Genomic DNA, 23,844 nt, shown 5'->3' with positions numbered 1-23,844 from the left:
TGTGCAGGTGTGTGTGCGCGCGGGTGTGTGTGTGCGTGCGGGTGTGTGTGCAGATGTGTGTGTGCGCACGGGTGTGTGTGTGTGCAGGTGTGTGTGTGTGCGCGCGGGTGTGTGTGTGTGCGTGCGGGTGTGTGTGCAGGTGTGTGTGTGCGCGGGGGGGTGTGTGCAGGTGTGTGTGCGCGCGGGTGTGTGTGTGCGTGCGGGTGTGTGTGTGTGCAGGTGTGTGTGCGCGCGGGGGGGTGTGTGTGCAGGTGAGCGGGTGTGTGTGTGTGCGCGTGGGTGTGTGCGGGTGTGTGTGCAGGTGAGCAGGTGTGCGCACACGATGGCTTCTCCGTGGCGTTTCCTGGAAGAACATTCCATGGAGTCCACGCTCGCTCTGCCCTCCGTTTCTAAAAGGTGTTTTAACCCTCCCCCAAACAAGAAGCAGCTTGTTTTGTACATAAGAGCTGGTTTTTCGTTTGTTTTTAATAATAAATCCAGCATCATGTGACCCGGCTCTGTGGTTTTCTGCCCCTGTGGGCCGTGGCAGGTGTGGTGGGTGTGGTAACGGAAGCCCAGAAAGCTCCCAGCCCTGGTTCCCAGCGTTCCCCCCGACGTGGACGTGCCTCACACGTGTACGTGGGCACGGGGTCCCACTGCCCTGGCCCCCGGGCCAGGCACCTCAGAGGTGAGCTCTAACTCCATAGCTGCTCAGGACACCTCAGCCCCATTCAGACCCCCAGGAGGACAGGGCCTGTGGACACCCTGATTGCCCAAACCCAGCCCCTGCGTGCATCCTGCAGGGCCGCCACCTGGAGCGCCTGGGCCGACAGAGGTGGCCGCCGGCCCCTGCTCCAGCGGCTGTCCGAGTCAGCAGGCCTGGGGAGGGGGGCCCAGACCCCCGCAGACCTGTGCGTGGGGACCCTGCCCCTGCTGCACCCCACCCTCCAGGCCCAGCAGCCCTGCTTACCTGCAGGTGGAAGCCCAAGCCAGCCGTCCCCGGCACCTGCCCCTCAGGCAGCCCTCCCCAGCACCACCCCAGGGCTACAGGAGCCTGGGGAAGCAGACCCCCGCGCAGCAGGGCAGCTCAGTCGGCACATCCCGTCACGGGCTCATGGGCCACGTGATCCCCGAGAGGTCAGGGTGTCCCTCAAGCCCCTCCCCAGTGCAGCAGAAATGAGGGGGCAATCCCTCAGGCCCCCTGGGAGGGCTCCCTTAGAGAACGGTGTCCTGGACCGCACCTGGTGCCCGGGAGGGAAGCAGTCGGGTCCTCCCGACGGGGACGCGTGCATGCCCGAGACAGGGCGCCTCGTGACGAGCTGGCATCTCAGCATGAGTGGTGGACGGCACGGCACCCTCAGCCTAGCTCCCTCAGGAAGGCTCCTGCTGCGAGGGCAGGAAGTCAGTGCCCACAAGTGCCCACAGTGCCCATCAGTGGCTACCTGTGCCCATGAGTGTCCATCAGTGCCCGCCAGTGCCTACCTGTGGCTATCAGTGCCCACCTATGCCCACCAGTGTCCAGGGTCCACATTACATGACCCACAAACACCTCCGTGGCACCTGGAGTTTTGTGTCCTGAACCTAAGAGATCAGTTCCCTTAGCTTCACTCAGTACGTGAAACTGTTTATTCTTTTTAAAGATCTATTTATTTGAAAGGCAGTTACAGAGAGAGACAGAGACCTTCCATCCACTGGTTCACCGCCCAGCTAGCTGCGCAGACCAGAGCCGAGCTCACCGAAGCCAGAGGCCAGAAGCCAAGAACCTCTTCCGGGTCTCGCCGTGGGCACAGGTCAAGCACACAGGCCATCCTCCACTCTTCCCCAGGCGGGGAGCGGGGCAGCCAGGCCTCGAACCGGTAACTCCCATCGGGGATCCAGCATTGTGGGCGCTGACTCAACACACAGTGTTTGTCCTCCATGAACGCACGCTTGTTGGTGCTGGCGCCTGCGCAGTGCTGGGACTCCCGGCTCCAGACAGCCACATTACACAGATCCCAGCTTCAGGCTTAGCAATCCTTTTTATTAAATATATTGATTTTCTCTAGGAACCACTTCTTCTTGGTTGGACATCAACAACTGTGCCAAGATGCCTGCTTTTGTGTTGTAATGACAAAAAGTGTAAAACGGGACCTAGCACTATAGCCTAGTGGCTAAGTCCTTGCCTTGCATCCGCCAGGATCCCAGGTGGGCGTTGGCATATCCCAGCTGCTCCACTTCCCTTCCAGCTCCCCGCTTGTGGCCTGGGAAAGCAACAGAGGACAGACCAAAGCCTTGGGACCCTGCACCCATGTGGGAGACCTGGAAGAAGCTCCTGGCTCCTGGCTTCAGACATTGCAGACACTTGAGGAGTGAACCAGCAGATGGAAGATCTCTGTCTCTCCTTCTTTCTATAAATATGACTTCCCAATGAAAGAATAAATCTTAAAAAAAAAAAAGCAAAAAAATGCACGTACCCATTGGTTCCACAAACCAAACCCCCAGCATGCACTATGGGGTCACAAGGTCCATGCTGGAGCAGCCGTGTGCAGGCGGAGGCCACAGGGGCCAACGGTGACCACTGGCTCTCAGGGGAACCCGCCGGGCGCAGAGGGAGTGACATCAGGCCCTCCCCAGGGTGGACTCCCCCAGCACGCCACCTCTCAAGGTCACCCCACTCGGCCACACCAGGGACCAATCCTTGGACACACCACCAAGTCGCTCTGGCCACCTCCGCAACGCGGAACTGCTTCCTGGCCACACCTGTGGTGACACACCGTGGAGACAGGACACGACTCCAGTCCTGCGGGGAACTCTGGGCATGACGATCTCCCACGGAGGACCCCAACCCGCAGCCAGCACCAACAGGGGACAAGCTAAACAAATGCCACCCTATGGGACCAGCGTGATGGCACTACCAGCCACTGCTTGGCCCCAGGGTGCTCCCACCAGCTCCCTCTTTGTGCCTCTGACACACTGCCCTGCCTGGGCTCCTCTGGGCTCAGGCGCACAGCCCCACACCTGCACATCGCTGGGAGGGTGTGCCACCCCCTCTCCCTGTGTGTGGACAGGTGGCAGGGTGCAGCTGGGAGTGGGTGTGGGTACCCCCGGTTGTGCCCACAGCCCAGCACGCCAGGACCCTGCCCCGTGGTCACAGAGGCCAGCCAAGCCAGGGTGTGGCAACACGTTTAATGCAGACGCAGGCCGCTGGCATGTCTCCCGTGCCCGTCTCGGCGACCCCGCTCGGATGACCCCCATTTCCAATGACCACAGACCTCAGTGAAGCCTCGCAAAGGGGGTGCCAGGCGAGGGTCCCAAGGGCAAAGCGGTGAGAAGAATCCCCCACCGCGGGCAGCATGGGGTCTGGGACTCGGGGTGCCCAGCCCCTCAGTCACAGAAGGACGGCCTGCTGGGGTTGTAACTGGGGTGGAAGTTGAGCCGGTCACAGGGGGTGATACAGTTGTCAACGCCGGTCACCAGGCTCTTGTCCAAGCAGACGTTCAAGGCGTTGCTCTGGAACATTCCACCCACTGCAAATTCTTTGGAAAACGCGCTCGAGTGTGGGCAAAACACTTTCTGGAACGAGACGAGGGATGCTGAGTCAGCGACGTGCAAGGGAACTCTGCGAGGATCGGGTGCTTCGGGAAGAAGGGTTCAGACCCTGTAGGAAGGGCAGCGACACGATGCCCCCAGCACCCTGAGCCGTGTGCCAGCTGCCGTCACCCAGCAGGACTTCTCACTGATGCTCAGTGCAGGGGGACCCAGACCCCTGCCTGCAGCCACAACAGGTCTGCTGTGCCAACCATGTCACCCTGGGGGGTCGCCCTGGAGGGTCTTCCTGGGGGGTCACTCTGGAGGGGTTACCCCAGGGGTGGAACTTCTGCCATCCCTTCTGAAGACTGCAAATCATAGCAACAGCAGGTGTCTGTCCGTCCCCGTGCCCGCCCCCCGCCAGCCCGGCAGCTGTCTGTCCCTGTGCCCGCCCCCCCCCCGGCCCGGCAGCTGTCTGTCCCCGTGCCCGCCCCCCGCCAGCCCGGCAGCTGTCTGTCCCCGTGCCCGCCCCCCGCCAGCCCGGCAGCTGTCTGTCCCCGTGCCCGCCCCCCGCCAGCCCAGGGGGCAGGGATCCCTGCTGAAATAGCAAAGCACACCCTGGCAGGGGTGGAAGGAGCCTTCCATGCAGGCAAGCAGGCACCCTGGCACACCCCAACATCATGGCAGCACCAGGTCGCCTCAAGCGACCTGTGCGCCTCAGCAGATGTTCGGCCCCGGCCACAGGACAGGCACCAGGACAACCTGTGCAGGGACCAGGCACGGAAGAAAGTAGATTTCGGTCTGAGAGAATCTAAGGTAAGCAGGACACACTCGACGTCCCGGGCACAGGTCCTGCGGCACTGGCCTCTGCACACCTCATCACCCACAGGATGCCCCAGCTCGCACCCACTCCCGGGCACGCCACGGGCTCTGCCAAGTGCACCCTAGCAGGTGCCCCCGGGAATAGCAGCGAGAGGAACAGTGCCTGCAAAGGCAGCAGGTGCCCGGGACGTACAGAGGTCAGCTGCCCCAGCTCCCCCTTGACGTCAGCGTCCACCCTGGCTCCAGAGGCACAGGGCAGGCTCCGGGGGAGAGCAGGCGGCTGCAGGGTGGCCGGAGCCCAGCCGATGACCCAGCTGTGCAGAACCTCAGTGCCCAAACCCCAGCCATTTGTTCAAGGCTCATTGTTACTCAGGAACTGTGTGAGCCTGCGGGCCAGACGGCCTGTGTGACCTTCCGCGGCCTGCGTGACCTTCAGTGGCCTGCGTGACCTTCAGCGGCCTGCGTGACCTTCCGCGGCCTGCGTGACCTTCAGCACTGATGGGCCCCAATTCTCACGAACCAAGGCCCACCTAGTCCGGTTATCTCACAGGTGGCTCCAAGTGAGTAAGTGGGTGCTTCCCTCAGTGGCCGGAGGCCTGGGCTGTGCAGCCGAGACAGGCCGGGAATGCGTGCTATTTCCCCTCACCTTGCAGGTCGTTGGGGACTGCCCCTATAAAAAAACCTATGAATGTGCTGTTTGGGGCCACACTCCGGTGAGGGCTGTTGGTCCCAGGTGGCTGCTCTCAACCAAGAGCCCAGGCTCGGATGTGCCGAGTTTAAATAAACCATCCTTGTGCACTTGGATCAACTTCAGACTCCTAGTGATCTCCAGATCTGGGCACAACAGCTACAGCAAGTGGGCACCCAGCCGACGGCCTGGCTACAGGGAGGCGAGCACCCAGCCGACGGCCCGGGTACAGGGAGGCGGGCGCCCGGCCGACCGCCCAGCAGGACTCCTGCCAATAGCCCGGCCAGAGGGCAGCGACAGCCTAGACAACAGCCTGGTGGCCAACAGGTGGCGCCCGTGTGGGTGAATCCCGCTGTGGGCACCAGGCACACTTCCTCTACCCAGGCTGGCGTTGGACAACTGCCCCCTGGAAAACCCTCGGGCCCTTGGTCCTGGGACAGTGGCTGGAGGAGGCTGCAGGAAGCTTCCAGAGAAACCGACTTCTCACACGAGCGCGGTCACTTGCACCAACCCACCATGTCCACGCCCAGTCACCAGGCGGTCCCGAAGGCTGGCCGCAGGAGGGCGTGGACTCTCACAGCGGAGCAGGTGGCATGGAACATGCCAGGGGGCTCCTCACTGGGCAGGAGGGGGCACCAGGCCTTCTGGCCCCTGCACCCAAGCCACCACGTGCCCGGCTCCCTGCTGGCCGCTGAGTAAACCCATGCGCACACACCCTCAGCTCCACCTGCCTAGTCTCCGGTGACGGCGCGCTGGGCCACCTCCCCCAGGTGCCCACTCTCACAGACCCGGCCCCCACTCACCGGCATCTCATGCACAGTGGGTGCCCGGCTCCCGTACGTCTGGTTGCTGGTCCTGTACAAGGAGACAGCCTGCCGGCCCCTGGGGGGACAGGAAGACACACTTGTCCTCCGCTCGGGGCTCAAGACGGAGCAGCCAGTGACGTCCACAGGCAGAGACATCGCCCCATCCACTGGCTCGCGCACACGGCCAGGGCTACGCCAGCGCCACGCCAGGAGCCAGGAGCTCCATCTGGGGCGCTCCCACCAGGGGGAGGGCATGAGGGACTCAAGCAGGTGCACAGTGCCTGCCGCATGCCCGACTCCTCACACACCCTTGCATCCCCACCTCCCACCCCTCACACACACACACCCACACACCTCCCACCCCTCACACACACACACAGCACACACACACACACCCCTCCCCCCCCACACACACACAGCACACACACACTTCCCGCCCCTCACACACACACACACACACACACACCTCCCACCCCTCACACACACACACACACCTCCCACCCCTCACACACACACACACACCTCCCACCCCTCACACACACACACACCCGCCCCCCACCCCTCACACACACAGCACACACACACACACACCCCTCCCACCCCTCACACACACACACACACCCCTCACACACACACACACACCCCTCCCACCCCTCACACACACACACACACACCTCCCACCCCCTCACACACACACACACACACCTCCCACCCCTCACACACACACACACACACCTCCCACCCCTCACACACACACACACACCCGCCTCCCACCCCTCACACACACACAGCACCCGGCGCCTGGGGTGCAGGCAGAGCCCTGGCCGGCTGCACCCCACCCCGCCTCGCCCTCACCCGTAGCCCCGGAACCATTCCGGGTGGTGGAACCTCAGCGGCAGGCGCTCGCTCACGCAGTAGTAGTCGCCGGTCCTCCCGGGCGCCGCCGGGGCCTGGGGCTCCGCAGGGTCGCTGCAAGCAGGCACCTCCGGCTCGGACATGGCGGCTCCCAGCGCAGGACGCGGCCCGTTGCTTAGCGACGGCGCTTCACGCGCTCCTCCGCGCCGGCAGAGGGCGCTGCGACCGGAGCGCGCAGGCGCAGTCGCCGCCTCGCCCGGCCATGGCGCCCGCCCTGCTCACGCTGGGTCGCCTGCTGCGCGCGGGTGAGGGGTGTTCGAGGCCCGGGAGGGGGCCGGGGCTGGGCGCGGCCCTGCAGCGCGCACTCACGCGTGTCCTTGCTCCCGCAGGTGCCTGGCCCCGGCCGCGCTGGCCCGGCTGCAGGACGCTGGGCAGCACCGCAACCCCGGCGGTCCGCGAGCGCGAGGACGACGGCGGTGAGGCCCGGGGACGGGAGGGTGGAGGGCGCCCGCCGCGAGGGGCAGTGGGGGCCCTCGGCCACTGACGCCGGCCTGGAGCCCCGCCGAGAGTATGCCTGGTGACCCGGCGTGCTCTCACCCCAGAAGGGGCCCTGCAGCTTCCAGATCCAGGCCTTGGCACGAGACCCTGGGCGCTGGGTGGGCGGCCCCGGGCCGTGGCTGGAGTCGTGGGCAGTGACTGGGGTCGTGGGCAGTGACTGGAGTCGTGGGCAGTGGCTGGAGTCGTGGGCAGTGGCTGGGGTCGTGGGCAGTGGCTGGAGTCGTGGACAGTGGCTGGGGTCGTGGGCAGTGACGGGTCGTGGACAGTGGCTGGGGTTCCGGCTGTGGCTGGGGTTGTGGGCCGTGGCTGGGGTCCCTGGGCAGTGGCTGGCTCCCCGGGCAGTGTCTGGCTCCCCGGGCCGTGGCTGGAGTCGTGGGCAGTGGCTGGGGTCGTGGGCAGTGACTGGGGTCGTGGGCAGTGACTGGGGTCGTGGGCAGTGGCTGGGGTCGTGGGCAGTGACGGGTCGTGGACAGTGGCTGGGGTTCCGGCTGTGGCTGGGGTTGTGGGCCGTGACTGGGGTCCCTGGGCAGTGTCTGGCTCCCCGGGCAGTGTCTGGCTCCCCGGGCAGTGGCTGGCAGGAAGAGACCAGCGTCCCCTCCCTGCCCCAGATGTCACCGACAGGATCCTGAAGGAGCCGCTCAAGCACTCCGACTTCTTCAATGTCAAGGAGCTGTTTTCCGTGCGCAGCCTTTTCGAGGCCCGCGTGCACCTGGGACACAAGGCCGGCTGCCGGCACAGGTAGGGGCATCCCCTGGGCAGGGGCTTGGCAGAACCCTCCTGCAGGGGCCCAGGCCACTTGGCACTGACCTGGGCGGCCATGTTGGTGTAAGCTTGGCCCTGCCCCTGCAGGTACTGGAGCTGGGCTCCTGGGTGGGATTGGAGGAGGGGGCCACCGCACATGGCACCTCCAAACAGCTGGGAGCAGGCAGTGGCGCGGGGCACGGGGCTGGGGATGCTGGGGTCTTGGCCAGCCTAGGTGGTACCTGGGTTCTACCCAGAACCTCCATTGGAGGGGGCTGGGGCAGCCGTGCAGGGCACGGGGAGCGGAGGTGGGTGGCTTGGACGCGGGGAGAAATGGGGGCGGCTGTGGCTCGGTGAGCTGTCGGGAGAGGAGAGGGGAGACCTCGCCAGGCCGAGAGCTGGGGCGTCTCCCCTCAACCTGACCCATGTGAGCTGTGTGTCTGTGTCCCACCCTGCCATCTGAGCTCAGCCCCGGACCCACACGGGGTCACTGAGGCCAAGCTTGGTCCCGGGCTCCCGGACACCGAGTTTTTCCCCGGCTCCTATGGGCTCACTTGGGTTCACACAGCCCGAGCTCGGTCCCAGGCTCCCACGGGCTTCCAGGGCTCACACGGGCTCCCACGGGCTCACACAGCCCGAGCTCGGCCCCAGGCCCCCACGGGCTCACACAGCCCGAGCTCGGCCCCAGGCCCCCACGGGCTCACACAGCCCGAGTTCAGCCCCGGCTCTCACACAGCCCGAGCTCGGCCCCAGGCTCCCACGGGCTCACACGATCTCACACAGGCTCCCACGGGCTCACACAGCCCGAGCTCGGCCCCAGGCTCCCACGGGCTCACACGATCTCACACAGGCTCCCACGGGCTCACACAGCCCGAGCTCAGCCCCGGCTCTCACACAGCCCGAGCTCGGCCCCAGGCTCCCACGGGCTCACACAGCCCGAGCTCAGCCCCGGCTCTCACACAGGTTTATGGAGCCGTTCATCTTCGGGAGCCGCCTGGACCAGGACATCATCGACCTGGAGCAGACAGCCGTGCACCTGCAGCTGGCCCTCAACTTCACCGCCCACGTGGCCTACCGAGGGGGCATCATCCTGCTGGTGAGCCGCCACCGGCAGTTCTCACACCTGATCGAGAACACGGCGCAGGCCTGCGGCGAGTACGCCCACACCCGCTACTTCAAGGGCGGGCTGCTGACCAACGCCGACCTCCTCCTGGGCCCCGGGGTGCGCCTGCCGGACCTCATTGTCTTCCTGCACACACTCAACAACGTGTTCGAGCCCCACGTGGCCGTGCGGGACGCCGCCAAAATGAACATCCCCACGGTGGGCATCGTGGACACCAACTGTAACCCGTGCCTCATCACCTACCCCGTGCCCGGCAACGACGACTCGCCCCCGGCCGTGCAGCTCTTCTGCAGGCTTTTCCGCACCACCATCACCCGCGCCAAGGAGAAGCGCAGGCAGATGGAGGCCTTGTACCGGCTGCAGGGCCTGGGCGCCGCCGGCCTGCCTTCCGGGCCTGCGACGGCCGCCACTCCTGCCTAGCCCGCCCAGCCGTGTCCCCACCCTTCCTCGGGCGTTGGCTGCCCGTTGCTAAGGACGCAGCCGTGCCGGGTACCCAGACCAGACACGGGGTCTGTCAGCCGTGTCTTCTCCCTGGGCTTGCCCGGAAGATGCAGGGCTCCAGGAGGGACCACCCCATGCTGCTTTCCTCAGGCTTAGCAGAGGGAACGCCTGGCCAGCTGGCTCCTGGTAGGAACTTGGCTGGTGTGCAGGGCAGGTGCACATGCCAGCAGAAATAAAACTAGAATTGAGCAGAGAGTTGGCATTCACCTGTGACAGGCCCAGGGCCGGGCATGGGCCAAGGCATGGCTGAGGTCTGCAGGGGCTCCAGCCGGTGCCAGGTGGGACGGCCCCCGGGGGCCCTCACTGGTGGGGACTTGGTACCCCTCCATGCAGCCCAGGGGCCGACCTGGCCACTGCCATCACAGTGAGGCTGGAGCAAGGCGTGCCTGGTGGGTCAAGGCCCTCAGTGTCCGTGCAATGGCAAAGGTTATTGGGGGAGAAGGTTGGAAGTGAAGCCCCCACTGGGACCTCCTGGTACAGGACGCTGCAGACCCACAACTTGGGCTGTGACCCCATGCAAAATCTTCCCTGCCAGGAGAGACCGTGCCCTCCTTGGCCTCCTGAAAACATGTTGGAGGCTGTGTCTGGGTGGAGGCCCCGAGGCCAGTGCTGCTGGGACTGGGAGCATAGACCAGGCCTGGCACCGTTAGCACTGGGGCTCTGAGGAGGGTCAGGGTGGGCACCAGGAGGGCCTCCCTGGGGGGCACTGAGAGCAGGTAGAGCTGTGTCATTGGTGACCGAGCAGTGCCTCCCACAGCAGCTGCTGCGGATCTGGGCTGCCCCTTCACGCCCCCAGCTGAGAGTTCCCTGGGTCACAGACAGGACAACAAAACTGCGCGGAGGAGGGGGCGGCCGGAAAGGGTTCAGGCAAGTTAAATGTCAATTCCTGGATTTGGGAATCCCGCAGACAGCGTGGCCTGGCCACCTGTGAGCCCAGTGTCGCCCAGTGCAGCTGTGCAGGGACACAGCCGAACCGCCACCCCTCGCATCACCCACCTTTTTGTAGCAGACTACTTGATGTGAAAGTCAGTTATAGAGTTCAGTGCCAACAGGAGACAGGCCACCATTTGCCCCAGGGCGGTCAGGGATCTGTGGGGTCCCCGTTAACAGCAGACACAGCCCACACTCTGACCAGGGGATTAGAGGAGGCCACCCCAAGGCAGGCATGGCCCTGACGCCCCGCCCTGTGCACAGCCACTGTCCTGCTGCTGGGTCCAGCCCAGCCTGGCCCTGACAAGCAGGGGAGGCACGATGGTCCTCTGGGGGACACAGTATCGGTCCTAAGACCAAACCCTGCTCCCCAGGGGCTGCAGCAAGGAGTCTTGTAGACCTCCTGAGGGGAACCCCCAAGCCAGGGGTGTGGATTCTGGAGTTCCTGCCTGGGCCGCAGGGCTGGCAGGGGAGCCCAAGGAGCCAGCCCAGTCTCCAGTAGGGGGTCTCCCCTCGGGGACCTGCGTGCCTGCCGTGCCCACTCCTCAGGGGCAGGGAGGACCAGCAGAGACCCTCGCCCAGCCCCAGCACCCTCTGGGACCTGCCTGGATAATTACCTGAGCATTGCTGTCCACCCAGGCGCTTCCAGCTGCAACCTGTGGTGGCCCACATCCAGCCCTGGCCCTGTGTGTCCAGCTGGGGGACATGGAGCCCCAGAAGGTTCCAACAGCCCAGGAGCTCTTAAAGATGCTTCTGTCAGATACTGTGATCAGTGTCTTCAAAGCAAGCCATCATCCCTCGTTCCGTAGGAGCCACTGGGCGACAGCCAGGACAAGGCCAGGGCACATGCGGGCACCTACTAACCAGCAATCCATTCCCACTGTATTTCTGTTTTTACAACTTACATATCACTTAGTGGGAAAAGATGTTACAAGGGAAAAACCTAAAGATCCCAGACAAGTTTCCAACATTAAGCCCCTACAACTGCAGCTCTACAACCCCACAAACAGTAATTAAAAGCATATCTATGATATTAATAAAAACACCCTGCAATTCCTCTGGCCAAAAGTTAGAAAAGCAGCCAAAGCAGATGCATGTTCTGTGCTGCAAACGGTTGCAAGGACAGGCTAGCCTTTAGGGTCACAGTGCTGTATCGCCACAGCAGTTGCAGCGCATGCTCCCCTCGCTTCCACTAGTTGGTAGGATTCTTGTCAAGCCCTTTCCCAGGAGGCGTGCTACATGTCTGGGCCAGATCCCAGGCGTCCAGAACCGACAGGGCTTTAACTGTGCTCCTGTGTGCAGTTAAAGGCCCACTCACCATGGCACTTTCAGCAACATCACCTCCCAGGCTCACATCGGTTGTAAAAGCCACCTCACGGGGCAGACAACACCGCCTCAATGGATTACAGAATTCTTAGCCGGTGGCTGAGTGTCCATGCAAAGCAGGTGAGACTGGGTCCAGGTGGTTGGAGAGACATCCGCCAGGCCTCGCCATGCAGCTGGGAGCTCCACGCGGCCTCGCCATGCAGCTGGGAGCTGTTCTCGTCACACCTTCGAGTCGTCCACACCCGCTGCTCAGACCCCAGCACCCAGGGGTCCAGCCATCCCTGGGGGCAGCGGCAGCTCACGCCCAGCCGGCTCACGCCCTGGATCTGAAGCCAGAACCGTGCAAGCCCTGGCCGGGCCCTCAGCAGCAGGAGCCTGCCAGGCCGGGGCTGGAGTCTATGCCCCACATGAGCTGCTGGCTTCCGGTCCCGGTTCCACTTGCATCCATGCCCAGGAGGGAGCGGGCCTTGGTTCAGGTCCCCAGGCCCCTGCCGGGCACACAGCCGCCACGGGAGGCAGCAGGCTCTCCTGGGCATCGGAGGAGTACAACAACAGGGGGGAGGGGCCCTGGCTCTGCCCCCTCCTGTCCCAACAGCAGGTGCAGGCCTCCTGTGATTCCTGTCTCTGCCTTTCAGAGCCTGGACCTGCCATGTGGGCGCAGGGCTCCAAGCACTTGCCCATCCTCCTCCGCTTTCCCAGGCACATTGCCAGGGGGCTGGATCGGAAGCGGAGCAGCTGAGATGCAAACCAGCGCCCATATCAGATGGCCAATTAGCCAGTTGGCACCGCCCACCCCCCAGCAGATTTTTTTTAAGAGGCCCTGAGCCGCAGTGGTAGTCCCTGGCGGGTGTGTGTGTGTGTGTGTGTGTGTGTGTGTGTGTGTGTGTGTGTGTGTGGTGGTGGTGGGGTGTGTGTGTGGGGGGGTGGTGGTGGTGGTGTGTGTGTGGGGGGGTGGTGGTGGTGGTGGTGGTGGTGGTGGTGGTGTGTGTGTGTGTGTGGTGGTGGTGGTGGTGGTGTATGTGTGGGGGTGGTGGTGGTGGTGGTGTGTGTGTGTGTGTGTGTGGTGGTGGTGGTGTGTGTGGGGGGTGGTGTGTGTGTGTGTGGTGTGTGTGTGTGTGTGTGTGTGTGGTGGTGGTGGTGGTGTGTGGGGGGGGGGTGGTGGTGGTGGTGGTGGTGGTGGTGGTGTGTGGGGGGTGGTGGTGGTGGTGTGTGTGTGTGTGTGTGGTGGTGGTGTGTGTGTGTGTGTGTGTGGTGGTGGTGGTGGTGTGTGTGTGTGTGTGGTGGTGGGGGTGGTGGTGGTGGTGTGTGTGTGTGTGTGTGGTGGTGGTGTGTGTGTGTGTGTGTGTGGGTGGGTGGTGGTGGTGGTGGTGGTGGTGTGTGTGTGGTGGTGGTGGTGGTGTGTGGGGAGTGGTGGTGGTGGTGTGTGTGTGTGTGGTGGTGGTGGTGGTGTGTGTGTGTGTGGTGGTGGTGGTGGTGTGTGTGTGGGTGTGTGTGGGTGGTGGTGGTGGTGGTGGTGGTGGTGGTGGTGTGTGTGTGTGTGGTGGTGGTGTGTGGGGGGTGGTGGTGGTGTGTGTGTGTGTGGTGGTGGTGTGTGTGTGTGTGTGTGTGGTGGTGGTGGTGGTGGTGGTGGTGGTGGTGTGTGGGGGGTGGTGGTGGTGGTGGTGGTGGTGTGTGTGTGTGTGGTGGTGGTGGTGTGTGTGTGTGTGTGTGTGTGTGTGTGTGTGTGGTGGTGGTGGTGGTGGTGGTGGTGGTGGTGTGTGGGGGGTGGTGGTGGTGGTGGTGGTGGTGTGTGTGTGTGTGGTGGTGGTGGTGGTGTGTGTGTGTGTGTGTGTGTGTGTGGTGGTGGTGGTGGTGGTGCTGTGTGTGTGTGGTGGTGGTGGTGTGTGTGTGTGTGTGTGGTGGTGGTGGTGGTGTGTGTGTGGTGGTGGTGGTGTGTGTGTGTGTGTGTGTGGTGGTGGTGGTGGTGGTGTGTGAGGGGTGGTGGTGGTGGTGTGTGTGTGTGTGTGTGTGTGTGGTGGTGGTGGTGGTGGTGGTGTGTGTGTGGTGGTGGTGGTGGTGTGTGTGTGTGGTGGTGGTGTGTGTGTGGTGGTGGTGGTGGTGTGTGTGTGTGGTGGTGGTGGTGTGTGTGTGTGTGTGGTGGTGGTGGTGTGTGTGTGTGGTGGTGGTGGTGTGTGTGTGGTGGTGGTGGTGGTGTGTGGGGGGTGGTGGTGGTGGTGGTGTGTGGGGGGTGGTGGTGGTGGTGGTGGTGGTGTGTGTGTGTGTGTGTGTGTGGTGGTGGTGGTGGTGTGTGTGGGGGGGTGGTGGTGGTGGTGGTGGTGGTGGTGGTGGTGTGTGTGTGGTGGTGGTGGTGGTCTGTGTGTGTGTGGGTGTGTGTGTGTGGTGGTGGTGGTGGTGTGTGGGGGGGTGGTGGTGGTGGTGGTGGTGTGTGTGTGTGGTGGTGGTGGTGGTGGTGGTGGTGGTGTGTGTCTGCAAAGTGGACGGGCATGGCCGGCCTCCACACACCCTCTGCCCTGTCACTGCCCTCAGCTCCAGGGCTGGGCTGTCCCACCTGACGTACAACAGGGCAGTGACATCGGTGCCCAGGCTAGCCATTGCTGAGGTCCACCTCCAGGCCCGGCTCGTCCCCCTGGGCAGTGCCGACCCCAGCCTGACCCCGCTGCTCCGCGCAGGACCTGGCCCACGGAGGGCAGGGGCGCCTGGGAGATCCTCTCCGCAGCGCCAGGAGGACCTGGGGCTCCGTGAGGGGCCTGGGGTGAAGGCCACCGGGGTCGGGGCACAGGCGGGGACAGAGCCAGAGCCGCGCTGCAGGGGCAGCAGGTGGACGCTGCTCGCCGGCATCAAGCCAGGCGCGCGCAACGGCGGCTCGCTCGGGACGGAGCGCCGTGGTCCTCGCCGGCCGCCGTACGCGCTATAAAGGGCGCGCGCCTGCCCGCCCCCGGCCTTTCGGACGGCCATGGCGGCGGGCGGTGATGGGCGCGTGTGCCCTGCTCTCCAGCCGCGCCGACCCGGCCAGGAGCGTTCGCTGCGCCCCCGGGACGTTATGGGAGTCCGGTGAGGACCGCGGCGTGGAGAGGCGCCTGCGGGGCCCGGGTTCCCAGGGGCTCGGGGCGGAGGCCAGCACGGGCTGCGCAGTGGACGTTGGGCGTCCTGGGTCCGGGGGTGCCCCCTGCGCTCCCTGGGCCGGTTTGCGGGGTCCTGGCGCCCCGGTCCGCGCTGGGGACGCTGCCCCTCGAGGCGTTGCAGGTGCGGCTGCTGTGCCGCGCCTGTGTCAGCAGGTGGCAGAGAGCAAGGCGGCTACGTCTACGCTCCGCGCCCTGGCCCGTGGGCTGCGGAATGATTAGTAGGCGGACAGCAGCAGCCCCGGCTCTGCACTGTGGTGTCGGGTGAGGGGCGGCGGGGCCCCCCTGACCGTCCCTCTTGATGCTGACCACGCAGGTGTCCAAGCGGAAGCCGGCCGCGCTCCTAGGCGTCCCCCTCGGGTGAGGACCTGACCTGTGTACCTCGCGACTGCAGGAGGGCAGGTGGCCCGGTGGAGGAGTGCGCGGCCCCTGGTGAGGCTCTGGGCCCTGGGGTGGAGGGGAGCAGCTGCCCCTGGCCGCAGCGACGCAGGAGTGGCTGCCGTGCTGTGCGCAGCCGCGGGGCGGAGAGCAGCTGGCTGTTCCTACACCCGGTGCTCAGGCCCGTGGGCGCCGAGAATGGCTTGCAGCCTGACACATCGCGTGCGGGGTCGCACGGGTCCTCCCTGCAGGTGGGGGTGGGAGGCCAGCCCTGGGGTGGGGTGTGTGTGGCACCCAGCAGGCCTGGTTTAGGTCCTTCCAGGCAGGGCATGGGAACGCCCAGTCTCAGGGCAGCTGCCTTTTGCTGTTGAGCTGTGAATTCCTCAGCCCCACCTCCCTCTGACTTGCCTGAACAGCCGTGATTTCGCTCCAGGCAGCAATGCCCTCGCTGCACCCCCGGGCCCAACCGGCACCAATCTCGGATCAATTTGCAGGTTCCCCAGCCTGAGGAGACCCCAGGGGGCAGCCAGCTCCCAGCCACAGCTGCATGAAGGACCAGCCCACAGTGGGGCTGTGGTGGACACCGCTTGTCACCAAGGCGTGGCAGAAATGGAATAAATAAACGATAGTGGATTGTGCGTGTCTTGTGAGCTCTGTCGCCCCCCAGGAAGGGGTCCTGTGCTGTTGGGGAGCCTGGGTGGACGCTGGCTGGGGGGGGACCCCTGCTGGGAAGGGCTCTGCCCTGTACCCTGGGGGCCCTTCCGGGGAAAGTGGGTCAGCAGCAAACTGGGGCATCCGCTTGCAGAAAAGCACTTTATTTAGCCTATGAGTAGTTGGTGTTGGAGATCTTGCGCCAGAGCAGGGTCTTGAGGTGGCTGAGCACGAGCGAGTGGTGCGCCTCCACCTGGCTGGCCAGCCCGCTGAGCGTGGTGCAGGTGCGCAGCTGGCGGCCCAGCTCGTCGCGCAGCTCGGCCGGCGCGCCGGGCAGCAGGTAGTCGCGCAGCAGCTCGCACACCTTGGCCAGGTTGGGCTGGATGAGGTCGTCTTTGCACTGCCGCATGAGCCGGTCGCAGGGCGCCCTGCAGTCGCGCCCGTAGGTGCAGTCGGCACTGTGCTCGCAGCGCCGGCCCTGCAGGAAGCGCCTGACCGCCACCTCGGGGGCCACCTGCTGCAGGTCGGCCATCTTGAAGTCATAGGTGGCCGTGTAGCCCACGTTGGCCAGTGTGGTCTCACACATGTAGAAGGTCCCGTAGGAGCCGTGGAAAAGCTCCTCCACGAACTCCAGCAGGCCGATGGCCACCTTGGCGCGCCACGGCCACGCTGGTCCCAGCCAGTGCTGCAGGGCGGGCGGCAGCAGTGGGAGCAGCGTGGCCCCGTGCCAGGAGCCGCGCGGGGCGCCCTCGGTGAGGTACAGGTCCCCACAGTGGCCCAGCAGCCGGGCCGCGTGCTCCTTGCCCTGCAGCGACAGCAGCAGCAGGAACTCGTGCCTCTGCAGCAGGGCCCACACAGACTTGGCCTCGGCCAGGGACACGCGCCTGTCCTTGTTGAAGTCGGCCAGGACCAGGACCTGACCCACCAGCGTGGGCAAGGACGGTAGGTCTCCCAGGTTTGCCTGCAGCAGGACAGGAAGAGCGACGGGGGGGGGGGGGGGGGGGGGGGGGGGACGGGACGTATGCCAGGCTGGGGGCCCAAACCCTCCCTCCCTCCACACCCCGCCCTGAGGGCTCATCGCTGGGTCACTCTGACGGGCAGGGGCTGTCCGGGTGAGCCCAGCTCCAGCCACACTGGTCCCAAAGCTCCCCGACCCCTCACCCTGCCCCGGGGCCTGGGCTGTGCCAGGCTGGCTGGCGGGGCCGTGGGCAGGTGGCCCCCAGCAGGCCTCTGTCCAGGAGGGGCCGGGGCAGCCTGCTGACCTTAAGGAAGCCGAGGGTCATGTCCCTGAACTCCTTCATGGACGTCCCCCGGGTGGGCTTGTCAAAGAGAGCCAGCTCCCGCCGGGGCGCCGTGTCCCCCCGGGCCTCCTCAATGGCACACTTGATGGTCACCTCCGTGTCCCGCCAGAGGCCGCTGTACACCTGTGAGGCCATAGGCGTGCTCGCCGGGGTCTCCCGGCCCTGCCCGTCCTGCCCCTGCCCGGCGGGGCCTACCTGCCGGCTGGGCGATGAGGAGCGGCAGGCCTTCCACTGCACCCTGCCCAGCTCGCACAGGTCCTCGCAGACGGAGCCCGAGATGACACCTTTGCGGTACTGGTCACACTGCAGGGACAGGGTCGGGCACGGGCGAGGAGGCAGGGCACGTCAGGGCCCCCAAACCCAGAGGCAGCGCCCAGGCCGCTGCCCCACACCGCCACGCCGCTGCCCCGGCCCAGCACCCTGTCCGCTCCCTCTGCGGCCCCCAGGCCTGCGCTACTGACCCACTCACCCCTGCGCACAGGGGCCTCGGGGTTCACAGGTGTGATTTGGTAAGGAGCATTTTAATTGTTAATCCACATTTTTCAGTAAGTTGATCAGAAATATAACATTGTATTTTCATTCCATTTTCTCTTGCGCCTTTTTTTTTTTAGGTTGATTTTCTTTGGAATGGAAGGCAAGAGACCTCCCATCTGCTGGTTCGCTCCCCGCATGGCCGGCTGCTGCCAGGAGCCCGCCCAGGCCTCGCCCGTGGGTGCAGGGGCCCAGGCACTAGGCCACCCTCGTCTGCCCAGGCACTTGAGCAGGGTGGGCCACGGAGCAGCCGGCCTCCAACCTGTGTCCCTGTGGGAAGCCCTTTCCACGCCGCTGGTTGGTTCTGCTCCTCTCCCCATCCTGTGTCCCTCGTCCCCTCAGCACAACTCTTCACCCTCATGGCTGGGGACTTGACTGCCCTGCTGCCTCCTGCCCAACTCTGTGGGGAAAGCCCTGGCACCTGGCCGAGTGGACATGGCCTGTCCCCGTGTGGGTGTGGCCTGCAGCTGCCTGGGCCGGAGTCAGCCCTGAGGCGCCCTGGTCAGGGTCAGACCTCTTGAGTGTCCAGCAGGAGGCAGCAGTGTTCCGTCCAGCAGCCCTGGTCCTGGCCCTGCCCAGCCCTGGAGGCTGAAGCCGGAGGGCAGGGTCTGCCATGCACTCCAACCACCAGGCCAGGGCTCCTGACCTTCCCCAAGGTGTCTCCTTGAGGTGCGAAGACATGGCACAGGGCTGGCACCAAGTCCCACTGCTGTGATACAGCCGTCTGTACCACAGCCCCATCCTGCCAGCCCATCGCCCGCTCGGCCAGATGTGTAGGGAGGCCCTTTTAGCGGGCTCGGGTGGCCGCTGCCCCTGCATGCTGGCACAGCCCCAGCTCTCACAGGTCCCAGGCAGCCTCTGGACCCGAGGAGCTGGTCAGGCTGGAGGGAGCGGCCCCTCCCGGGTTGGGCACAGACTGGGGTGAGTTCCTGGTGTGAATTCCTGGTGTGCACCGCCGGTTACCATGGAGCAGCGCAGCCGCCTTGGAGGATGGGAGGAGGGGAGTGAGAGTAGAGGCGGGGCTTCCTGCATTTCAGGAAAGGGACCAAAGCAGGCCCTGGCACCCAGTCCCCGGAGCCCCAACTTGGCCTTCACCCTGCACCACACACTGCTATTACCCCAAGTCCACACTTCTCACAGGACCTCGGTTGCCATGCAAATGCTCCCTGCACACACCTGCTCCCTGCACACCTGCTCCCTGCACACACCTGCTCCCTGCACACACCTGCTCCCTGCACACACCTGCTTCCTGCACACCTGCTCCCTGCACACACAGCTCCCTGCACACACCTGCTCCCTGCACACACCTGCTCCCTGCACACACCTGCTCCCTGCACACACCCGCTCCCTGCACACACCTGCTCCCTGCGCACACCTGCTCCCTGCGCACACCTGCTCCCTGCGCACACCTGCTCCCTGCGCACACCTGCTCCCTGCACACACCCGCTCCCTGCACACACCTGCTCCCTGCACACACAGCTCCCTGCACACACAGCTCCCTGCGCACACACCTGCTCCCTGCACACACCTGCTCCCTGCACACACCTGCTCCCTGCACACATAGCTCCCTGCACACACCTGCTCCCTGCACACACCTGCTCCCTGCACACACAGCTCCCTGCACACACCTGCTCCCTGCACACACCTGCTCCCTGCACACACCTGCTCCCTGCACACATAGCTCCCTGCACGCACCTGCTCCCTGCACGCACCTGCTCCCTGCACGCACCTGCTCCCTGCACACACCTGCTCCCTGCACACACAGTTCCCTGCACACACCTGCTCCCTGCACACACAGCTCCCTGCACACACAGCTCCCTGCACACACCTGCTCCCTGCACACACCTGCTCCCTGCACCTGTGTGAGCACCTGGCCCTGACACTGAGGCCTGTATGAATATGCACTAGATCAGTGCGAGCACACGCTCCCCTTCCACCCTCACCTGCTGGGGGATTTCAACCCCAGGGGAGCCCGAGGGCAGCCATAGCTGTGTCCTCCCCGCATCGCATGTGTGCAGTCCGCCCCTGCTGTCCTCACACTGCAGGCTCCTGCCCCACCAGCCTCAGCCCCGGACCCCAGGTCTTCTGTCCCCAATCCTGGGTCCGCCCCGCCACCCAGGTCCTCACCCTGACCCTGAGTCCCCTGCCCCGACCCCTGGGCCCCGGGGTTGCACTCACAATGACCGCCTGGCACACGTGGCCGCGACACAGCTCCGAGTAAGCCGAGTAGCGCCCATACAGCAGCCAGCTGCCCGCGAAGATGCCCAGCCACAGCAGGAAGGCGTACTTGACCCTGAGGCCAGGGAGGCGCCCCTGAAGGGAGGGGTGCGTGAGGAGCCAGTCCCCCAGTGACCCGAGCCTTCCCCACAACCAGCGCCCCCTCCCAGAGCTCAAGCATCAGAGGGAGGTGAGAGGTGAAAGTCATTTCCAAGATGGGGTGTTCTTGGGGGCCCCTCTCTTCCCTGCACCTCACTGGGCAGCACTTTCGCTTCTGTGTGTGGTCAAGAGAAGGCCACCCTCCCCCGACAGGCCCTGGGGGTCTCTCAGTTTTCCATTGTTATACAAGAGCCAGAGGAACAGAGAGGCCTCCTGCATCTGTGCTTCACCCCACAGCAACCAGGGCTGGGCCAAAGCCAGGAACAGGGGCTCCATCCGGGTCCCCATGTGGGCGAAGGGCCCAGCTCTGCTGCCTTGCAGGGTGCAGGAGCAGGGTGGCAAGCACAGGAGCCAGGACGCCAAGACGAGACACAGACGCCCAAGCAACAACTGAACCACGGAGCTCCTCAGCTGCGCCCCGTGCTGCCCACCGCGGCCGTCCCTGCCAGCGGGAGCTGGTCACGGGGCAGCTCCACTCCGGGAAGTGAGGGAGCCATGAGCGTAGGGAACATGCCACACGCCAGGGGGTGGCACAGGCAGCTCCTGCCCCCTTAGAGCCCCCAGCCCAGCCCCCAGGACCAGCTGTCCCAAAGGAAGCCCCCAGCCAGCACCAGAGCTCTGCAAAAGGCTGACAGCCAGGGACTGGCCACGTCACCTCCTGGGACCTCCAGGAACGCTGCTCGGGCAGAACCCGGTCAGCCCCAACCTCACGCGAGGCTCGCAGGCAGCAGGCTGGACAGACCCACGCTGCCCTCCCGGCCAGCCCCAGGGTAGGGTGCCCTGCCTGGTGCCTGGGCCTCACCGAGTCTGTCCTGGCTCCCTCAGGTCAGGTGGGGGAGCCCAGGTGAGTGTCCTCCACAGTTCCCAGGAGCCTCCTGGGGGACAGGGAGCACTCCCAGAGCAGACTGCTGGAGGGCGGGCAGGGGAGCTCTGGGGACAGCCGGGACCTCGTGCCCCACCAGGACCCAGGTTGTGGTGAGTGGCCCCATGGCTGGGGGCATCGGGCCAACCCCCTACTCCTGGGCCCCACTCAGAGGACAGAGCAGGGTGGGCCACCCTGGGCCTCCCCCATGGCTGGGCCAGGACAGAGTCCCTCCATGTGCAGCCTCTGGGTCTCCCCAGAGCGGGGCCTGGGCTGACCAGGCCCCAGGGGAGGCCAGGACTCTGCAGGACCCTCAGGGCCTGGCTCTGGCGCAGTCTGTGTGGAGGGAGAGCGCGTGGGCGGGTCGGGGGCGTCGCCTCCCCGCGATGTGGGGGCGAGGGAACCTTGCATCTAAGAGTGGGGGCCGGCGATTTGCACCAGGCCATCCAGGCCAGGCTGTCCACCAGAGCAGGTGCCAGCTTCACCCAGGCAGAGCGGGGGCCAGCCCCCCAATGCTCCACAGGACTGTCCAAGGTCGTGGGGTGCAATGGGGGGAGGCGTTTCTCTGCTCCCAGGTCGCCACAGCAAAAAAATCAAACGTTATTTCCAAGCAGAGAAAAGAAAAGGCTTCCTGGGGCTTCTAGGCCAGGATGGGGGCAGGGGCGCCGGCTGGCAGCCCCAGGGGCGGCCACTTCCCTCCCCTCACCCCGCCAGACGTCATTAACCCCTGCGCGCCGAAGCGGGGGCCCGGATAGCGCCCTCCCGGGCAGGCGGGCGGAGGTCCTCCCGGCCACGGCCACGGAGGGACAGCACGGCCGGCGAGGACGCGCGGGCGCCGGGCGGAGGAGCGGCCGAGGGGGCTCGGGCACCGGGGGGCGCAGGGCGCAGCGGGGAGGAGGGGAGCGCTGGGGCGCCGGACGCCGGCTTACCTGCAAGCCCTTGGCAAAGGGGCAGAGCAGCAGCAGGTGCGCCCGGCGCCGGAGCCGCCGCATGGTGAGCGCGCTCGGCCGCAGGCCCGGCCCGCCACGGCCGTCGCCCGGTGGCCGTGCGGGCCGCGCGTCCGGGGCCGGCGGAGAGGCGCGCGCCTGCCGGGGCCGGCGGGGAGGAGGCGCGCGGGAGGCCGAGGGCGCCGGGCACGCCCAGGCCCCCCGCACGGGCACCGCGCCCGCAGCTCCCGCGCTCGCGGCCGGTTCCGGGGCGGCTGCCCACGCCGCGACGCCCGCAGCTCCGCCGGCCGCGGCTCAGCTGCGCAGCCGCGGCCCCCGTGCGCCCGACAATGGCAGCCCGCAGGAGCGCGCGGCGCCTGGCTCCGGGGGCGCGGGGAGGCGCGGGGCGCGCCCCCGGGCAGGACGGCGCGGACCCCGGCAGCGCCCCTGGCCGCGCGTCGGCGGCGGGCGCGCGGGTCGTGGCGGGCAGCACCCTCCTCCGGCCGTGGCGGGGGCGCCCGGCGGGGTCTCCCGGGCCCGTCCCAGGCCTGACCTCGGCCCATTTGCCCGCAGCGTCTTTGGGGGAAGCAATGGGTGTTGGGGAGGCGCCCTGGACGGAGCCGGACGCGCGGGCATTTCGGAGCATCGTTCTCCTGGTTCATTTATTTTCTTGGGAAGATTGCACCTGCGCAGGGAGGGGGCCGTGCGGCTGGCTGGAAGCAGGAGCCTTCCGCGGGTCTCGCTCGGCTCCCTGGGTTCTTGGACCACCGTCCGCCGTCCCCCACCCCAAGCCTGAGGCTTAGGGAAGCTGGCGTGACCCAGGCGCAGCTGGGGGCGGGGTGGGGGGCTGGCTGCTGAACTGCTGCCCCCAGTCCCGGCGGGCACTTCGGGATTTGGTGAGATCCATCTTCTGTCCGCTGGTTCACTCCCCACGAGGCTGCAACAGCGGAACTGAGCTCCAAAGCCAGGAGCTGGGGGCTTCTTCCGCTCTCTGACAAGGATGCAGGGTCCCAAGCGCGCGGCCTTCCCCGGGCAGTGAGACCACCCAGGCCTCGGCCACCGGCAGGTGCACACCCATCTCCTAACAGAGACCACCACTAGGGAACATCTTACCGCCCAACAAGGAGGGGTCAGCGAATGCTTAAAACCCAACACCTGGGCCCGGTGCGAGGCCTGGCAGCTACAGTCCTTGTTTTGAATGCACCTGGTTCCCAGGTGGGCGCTGGTTCTAATCCCGGCTGCCCCGCTTCCCATCCAGCTCCCTGCCTCTGGCCTGGGAAAGCAGCCGAGGACGACTCAAAACCTTGGGACCCTGCACCCGTGTGGGGGACCTGGAGGAGGTTCTGGCTCCTGGCTTCAGATCGGCTCAGCTCCCGCCATTGCGCTCACTTGGGGAGTGAATCATCGCACGGAGTGTCTCTCCTCCTCTCTATATCTGACTTTCCAATAATAATAAATCTTTTTTAAAAATCCCAAGATCCTTCCTCAAGCCTTTGGGGTTTCTCTGCCTTGCAGAGCCCCCACCTCCTGGCTTGCTCCTGGGAGGGGCTTCTCCCATCCCCCTCCAGCCCTGCTCACCTGGCCCCTTCGCAAATAAACTTTTCTGTCTGCAGCTGCTTTGGGCATTTTATTTCTATAATAAGCTGAGGAAGGAGCCCACCGCGCGTCTCTGGTAACAAGCAGGAAGCTGGATCCAAAATGCAGCAGAACTGGGATTCAGTACCAGGATGGGGATGGTGGTGGGTGGTCTGTGAGGAGGTGGGGAGGGCGTGGTGGGTGGTCTGTGAGGAGGTGGGGGAGGGGCGCGGTGGGTGGTCTGTGAGGAGATGGGGGAGGAGTGTGATGGGTGGTCTGTGAGATGGGG

General features: G+C 65.6%; 3 protein-coding genes, 1 long non-coding RNA gene and 2 other non-coding genes across 6 annotated transcripts; 4 read left to right on the top strand and 2 right to left on the bottom strand.

Moving 5' to 3' along the window:
- Positions 1-3,342: 3,342 nt before the first annotated feature.
- CUNH9orf116 (chromosome unknown C9orf116 homolog) lies at positions 3,343-6,800 on the bottom strand. The gene is made up of 3 exons (XM_040963402.1): positions 6,658-6,800; positions 5,800-5,878; positions 3,343-3,531 (listed from the first exon to the last, which is right to left on the bottom strand). Exons 1-3 carry the CDS (start codon positions 6,798-6,800, stop codon positions 3,343-3,345), a joined length of 411 nt encoding a protein of 136 aa, XP_040819336.1.
- Positions 6,801-6,919: 119 nt separating this feature from the next.
- Positions 6,920-9,766, top strand: MRPS2 (mitochondrial ribosomal protein S2). Its single transcript, XM_041004633.1, has 4 exons — positions 6,920-6,962; positions 7,047-7,133; positions 7,824-7,953; positions 8,920-9,766. Exons 1-4 carry the CDS (start codon positions 6,920-6,922, stop codon positions 9,497-9,499), a joined length of 840 nt encoding a protein of 279 aa, XP_040860567.1. The 3' UTR covers positions 9,500-9,766.
- A 5,024-nt stretch (positions 9,767-14,790) lies between these two features.
- Positions 14,791-15,971, top strand: LOC121144839. Its single transcript, XR_005881914.1, has 3 exons — positions 14,791-14,887; positions 15,272-15,387; positions 15,828-15,971. It is a non-coding gene; the product is annotated as an uncharacterized LOC121144839 (long non-coding RNA).
- On the top strand, positions 15,058-15,189 carry LOC121145165. The gene has a single exon (XR_005881962.1). It is a non-coding gene; the product is annotated as a small nucleolar RNA SNORA17 (small nucleolar RNA).
- On the top strand, positions 15,421-15,551 carry LOC121145166. Its single transcript, XR_005881963.1, has one exon. It is a non-coding gene; the product is annotated as a small nucleolar RNA SNORA17 (small nucleolar RNA).
- Positions 15,972-16,156: 185 nt separating the features above from the next.
- Positions 16,157-22,046, bottom strand: DIPK1B (divergent protein kinase domain 1B). The gene is made up of 5 exons (XM_040963381.1): positions 21,984-22,046; positions 19,995-20,129; positions 17,481-17,588; positions 17,247-17,408; positions 16,157-16,945 (listed from the first exon to the last, which is right to left on the bottom strand). The coding sequence occupies exons 1-5, from the start codon at positions 22,044-22,046 to the stop codon at positions 16,157-16,159; spliced, it is 1,257 nt and encodes a 418-aa protein (XP_040819315.1).
- Between the last annotated feature and the right edge of the window lie 1,798 nt (positions 22,047-23,844).

Source organism: Ochotona curzoniae, unplaced genomic scaffold, assembly GCF_017591425.1.
Source record: "Ochotona curzoniae isolate NIBS_2020 unplaced genomic scaffold, NIBS_Ocur_1.0 scaffold_3208, whole genome shotgun sequence".
NCBI lineage: Eukaryota > Metazoa > Chordata > Mammalia > Lagomorpha > Ochotonidae > Ochotona > Ochotona curzoniae.
This window is presented reverse-complemented; position numbering and strand designations above follow the sequence as displayed.

Coding starts and splice junctions, on each gene's coding strand:
- DIPK1B (XM_040963381.1), bottom strand. CDS start 22,046: ATGCGGCGGCTCCGGCGCCGGGCGCACCTGCTGCTGCTCTGCCCCTTT. Junction 17,589..19,994: donor ACGTGTGCCAGGCGGTCATT/GTGAGTGCAACC, acceptor CTGTCCCTGCAG/TGTGACCAGTACCGCAAAGG. Junction 17,409..17,480: donor CCTCATCGCCCAGCCGGCAG/GTAGGCCCCGCC, acceptor ATGGCCTCACAG/GTGTACAGCGGCCTCTGGCG.
- MRPS2 (XM_041004633.1), top strand. CDS start 6,920: ATGGCGCCCGCCCTGCTCACGCTGGGTCGCCTGCTGCGCGCGG. Junction 7,134..7,823: donor CGAGCGCGAGGACGACGGCG/GTGAGGCCCGGG, acceptor TCCCTGCCCCAG/ATGTCACCGACAGGATCCTG. Junction 7,954..8,919: donor AAGGCCGGCTGCCGGCACAG/GTAGGGGCATCC, acceptor GCTCTCACACAG/GTTTATGGAGCCGTTCATCT.
- CUNH9orf116 (XM_040963402.1), bottom strand. CDS start 6,800: ATGTCCGAGCCGGAGGTGCCTGCTTGCAGCGACCCTGCGGAGCCCCAG. Junction 5,879..6,657: donor GAATGGTTCCGGGGCTACGG/GTGAGGGCGAGG, acceptor CTGTCCCCCCAG/GGGCCGGCAGGCTGTCTCCT. Junction 3,532..5,799: donor CCACTGTGCATGAGATGCCG/GTGAGTGGGGGC, acceptor GTCTCGTTCCAG/AAAGTGTTTTGCCCACACTC.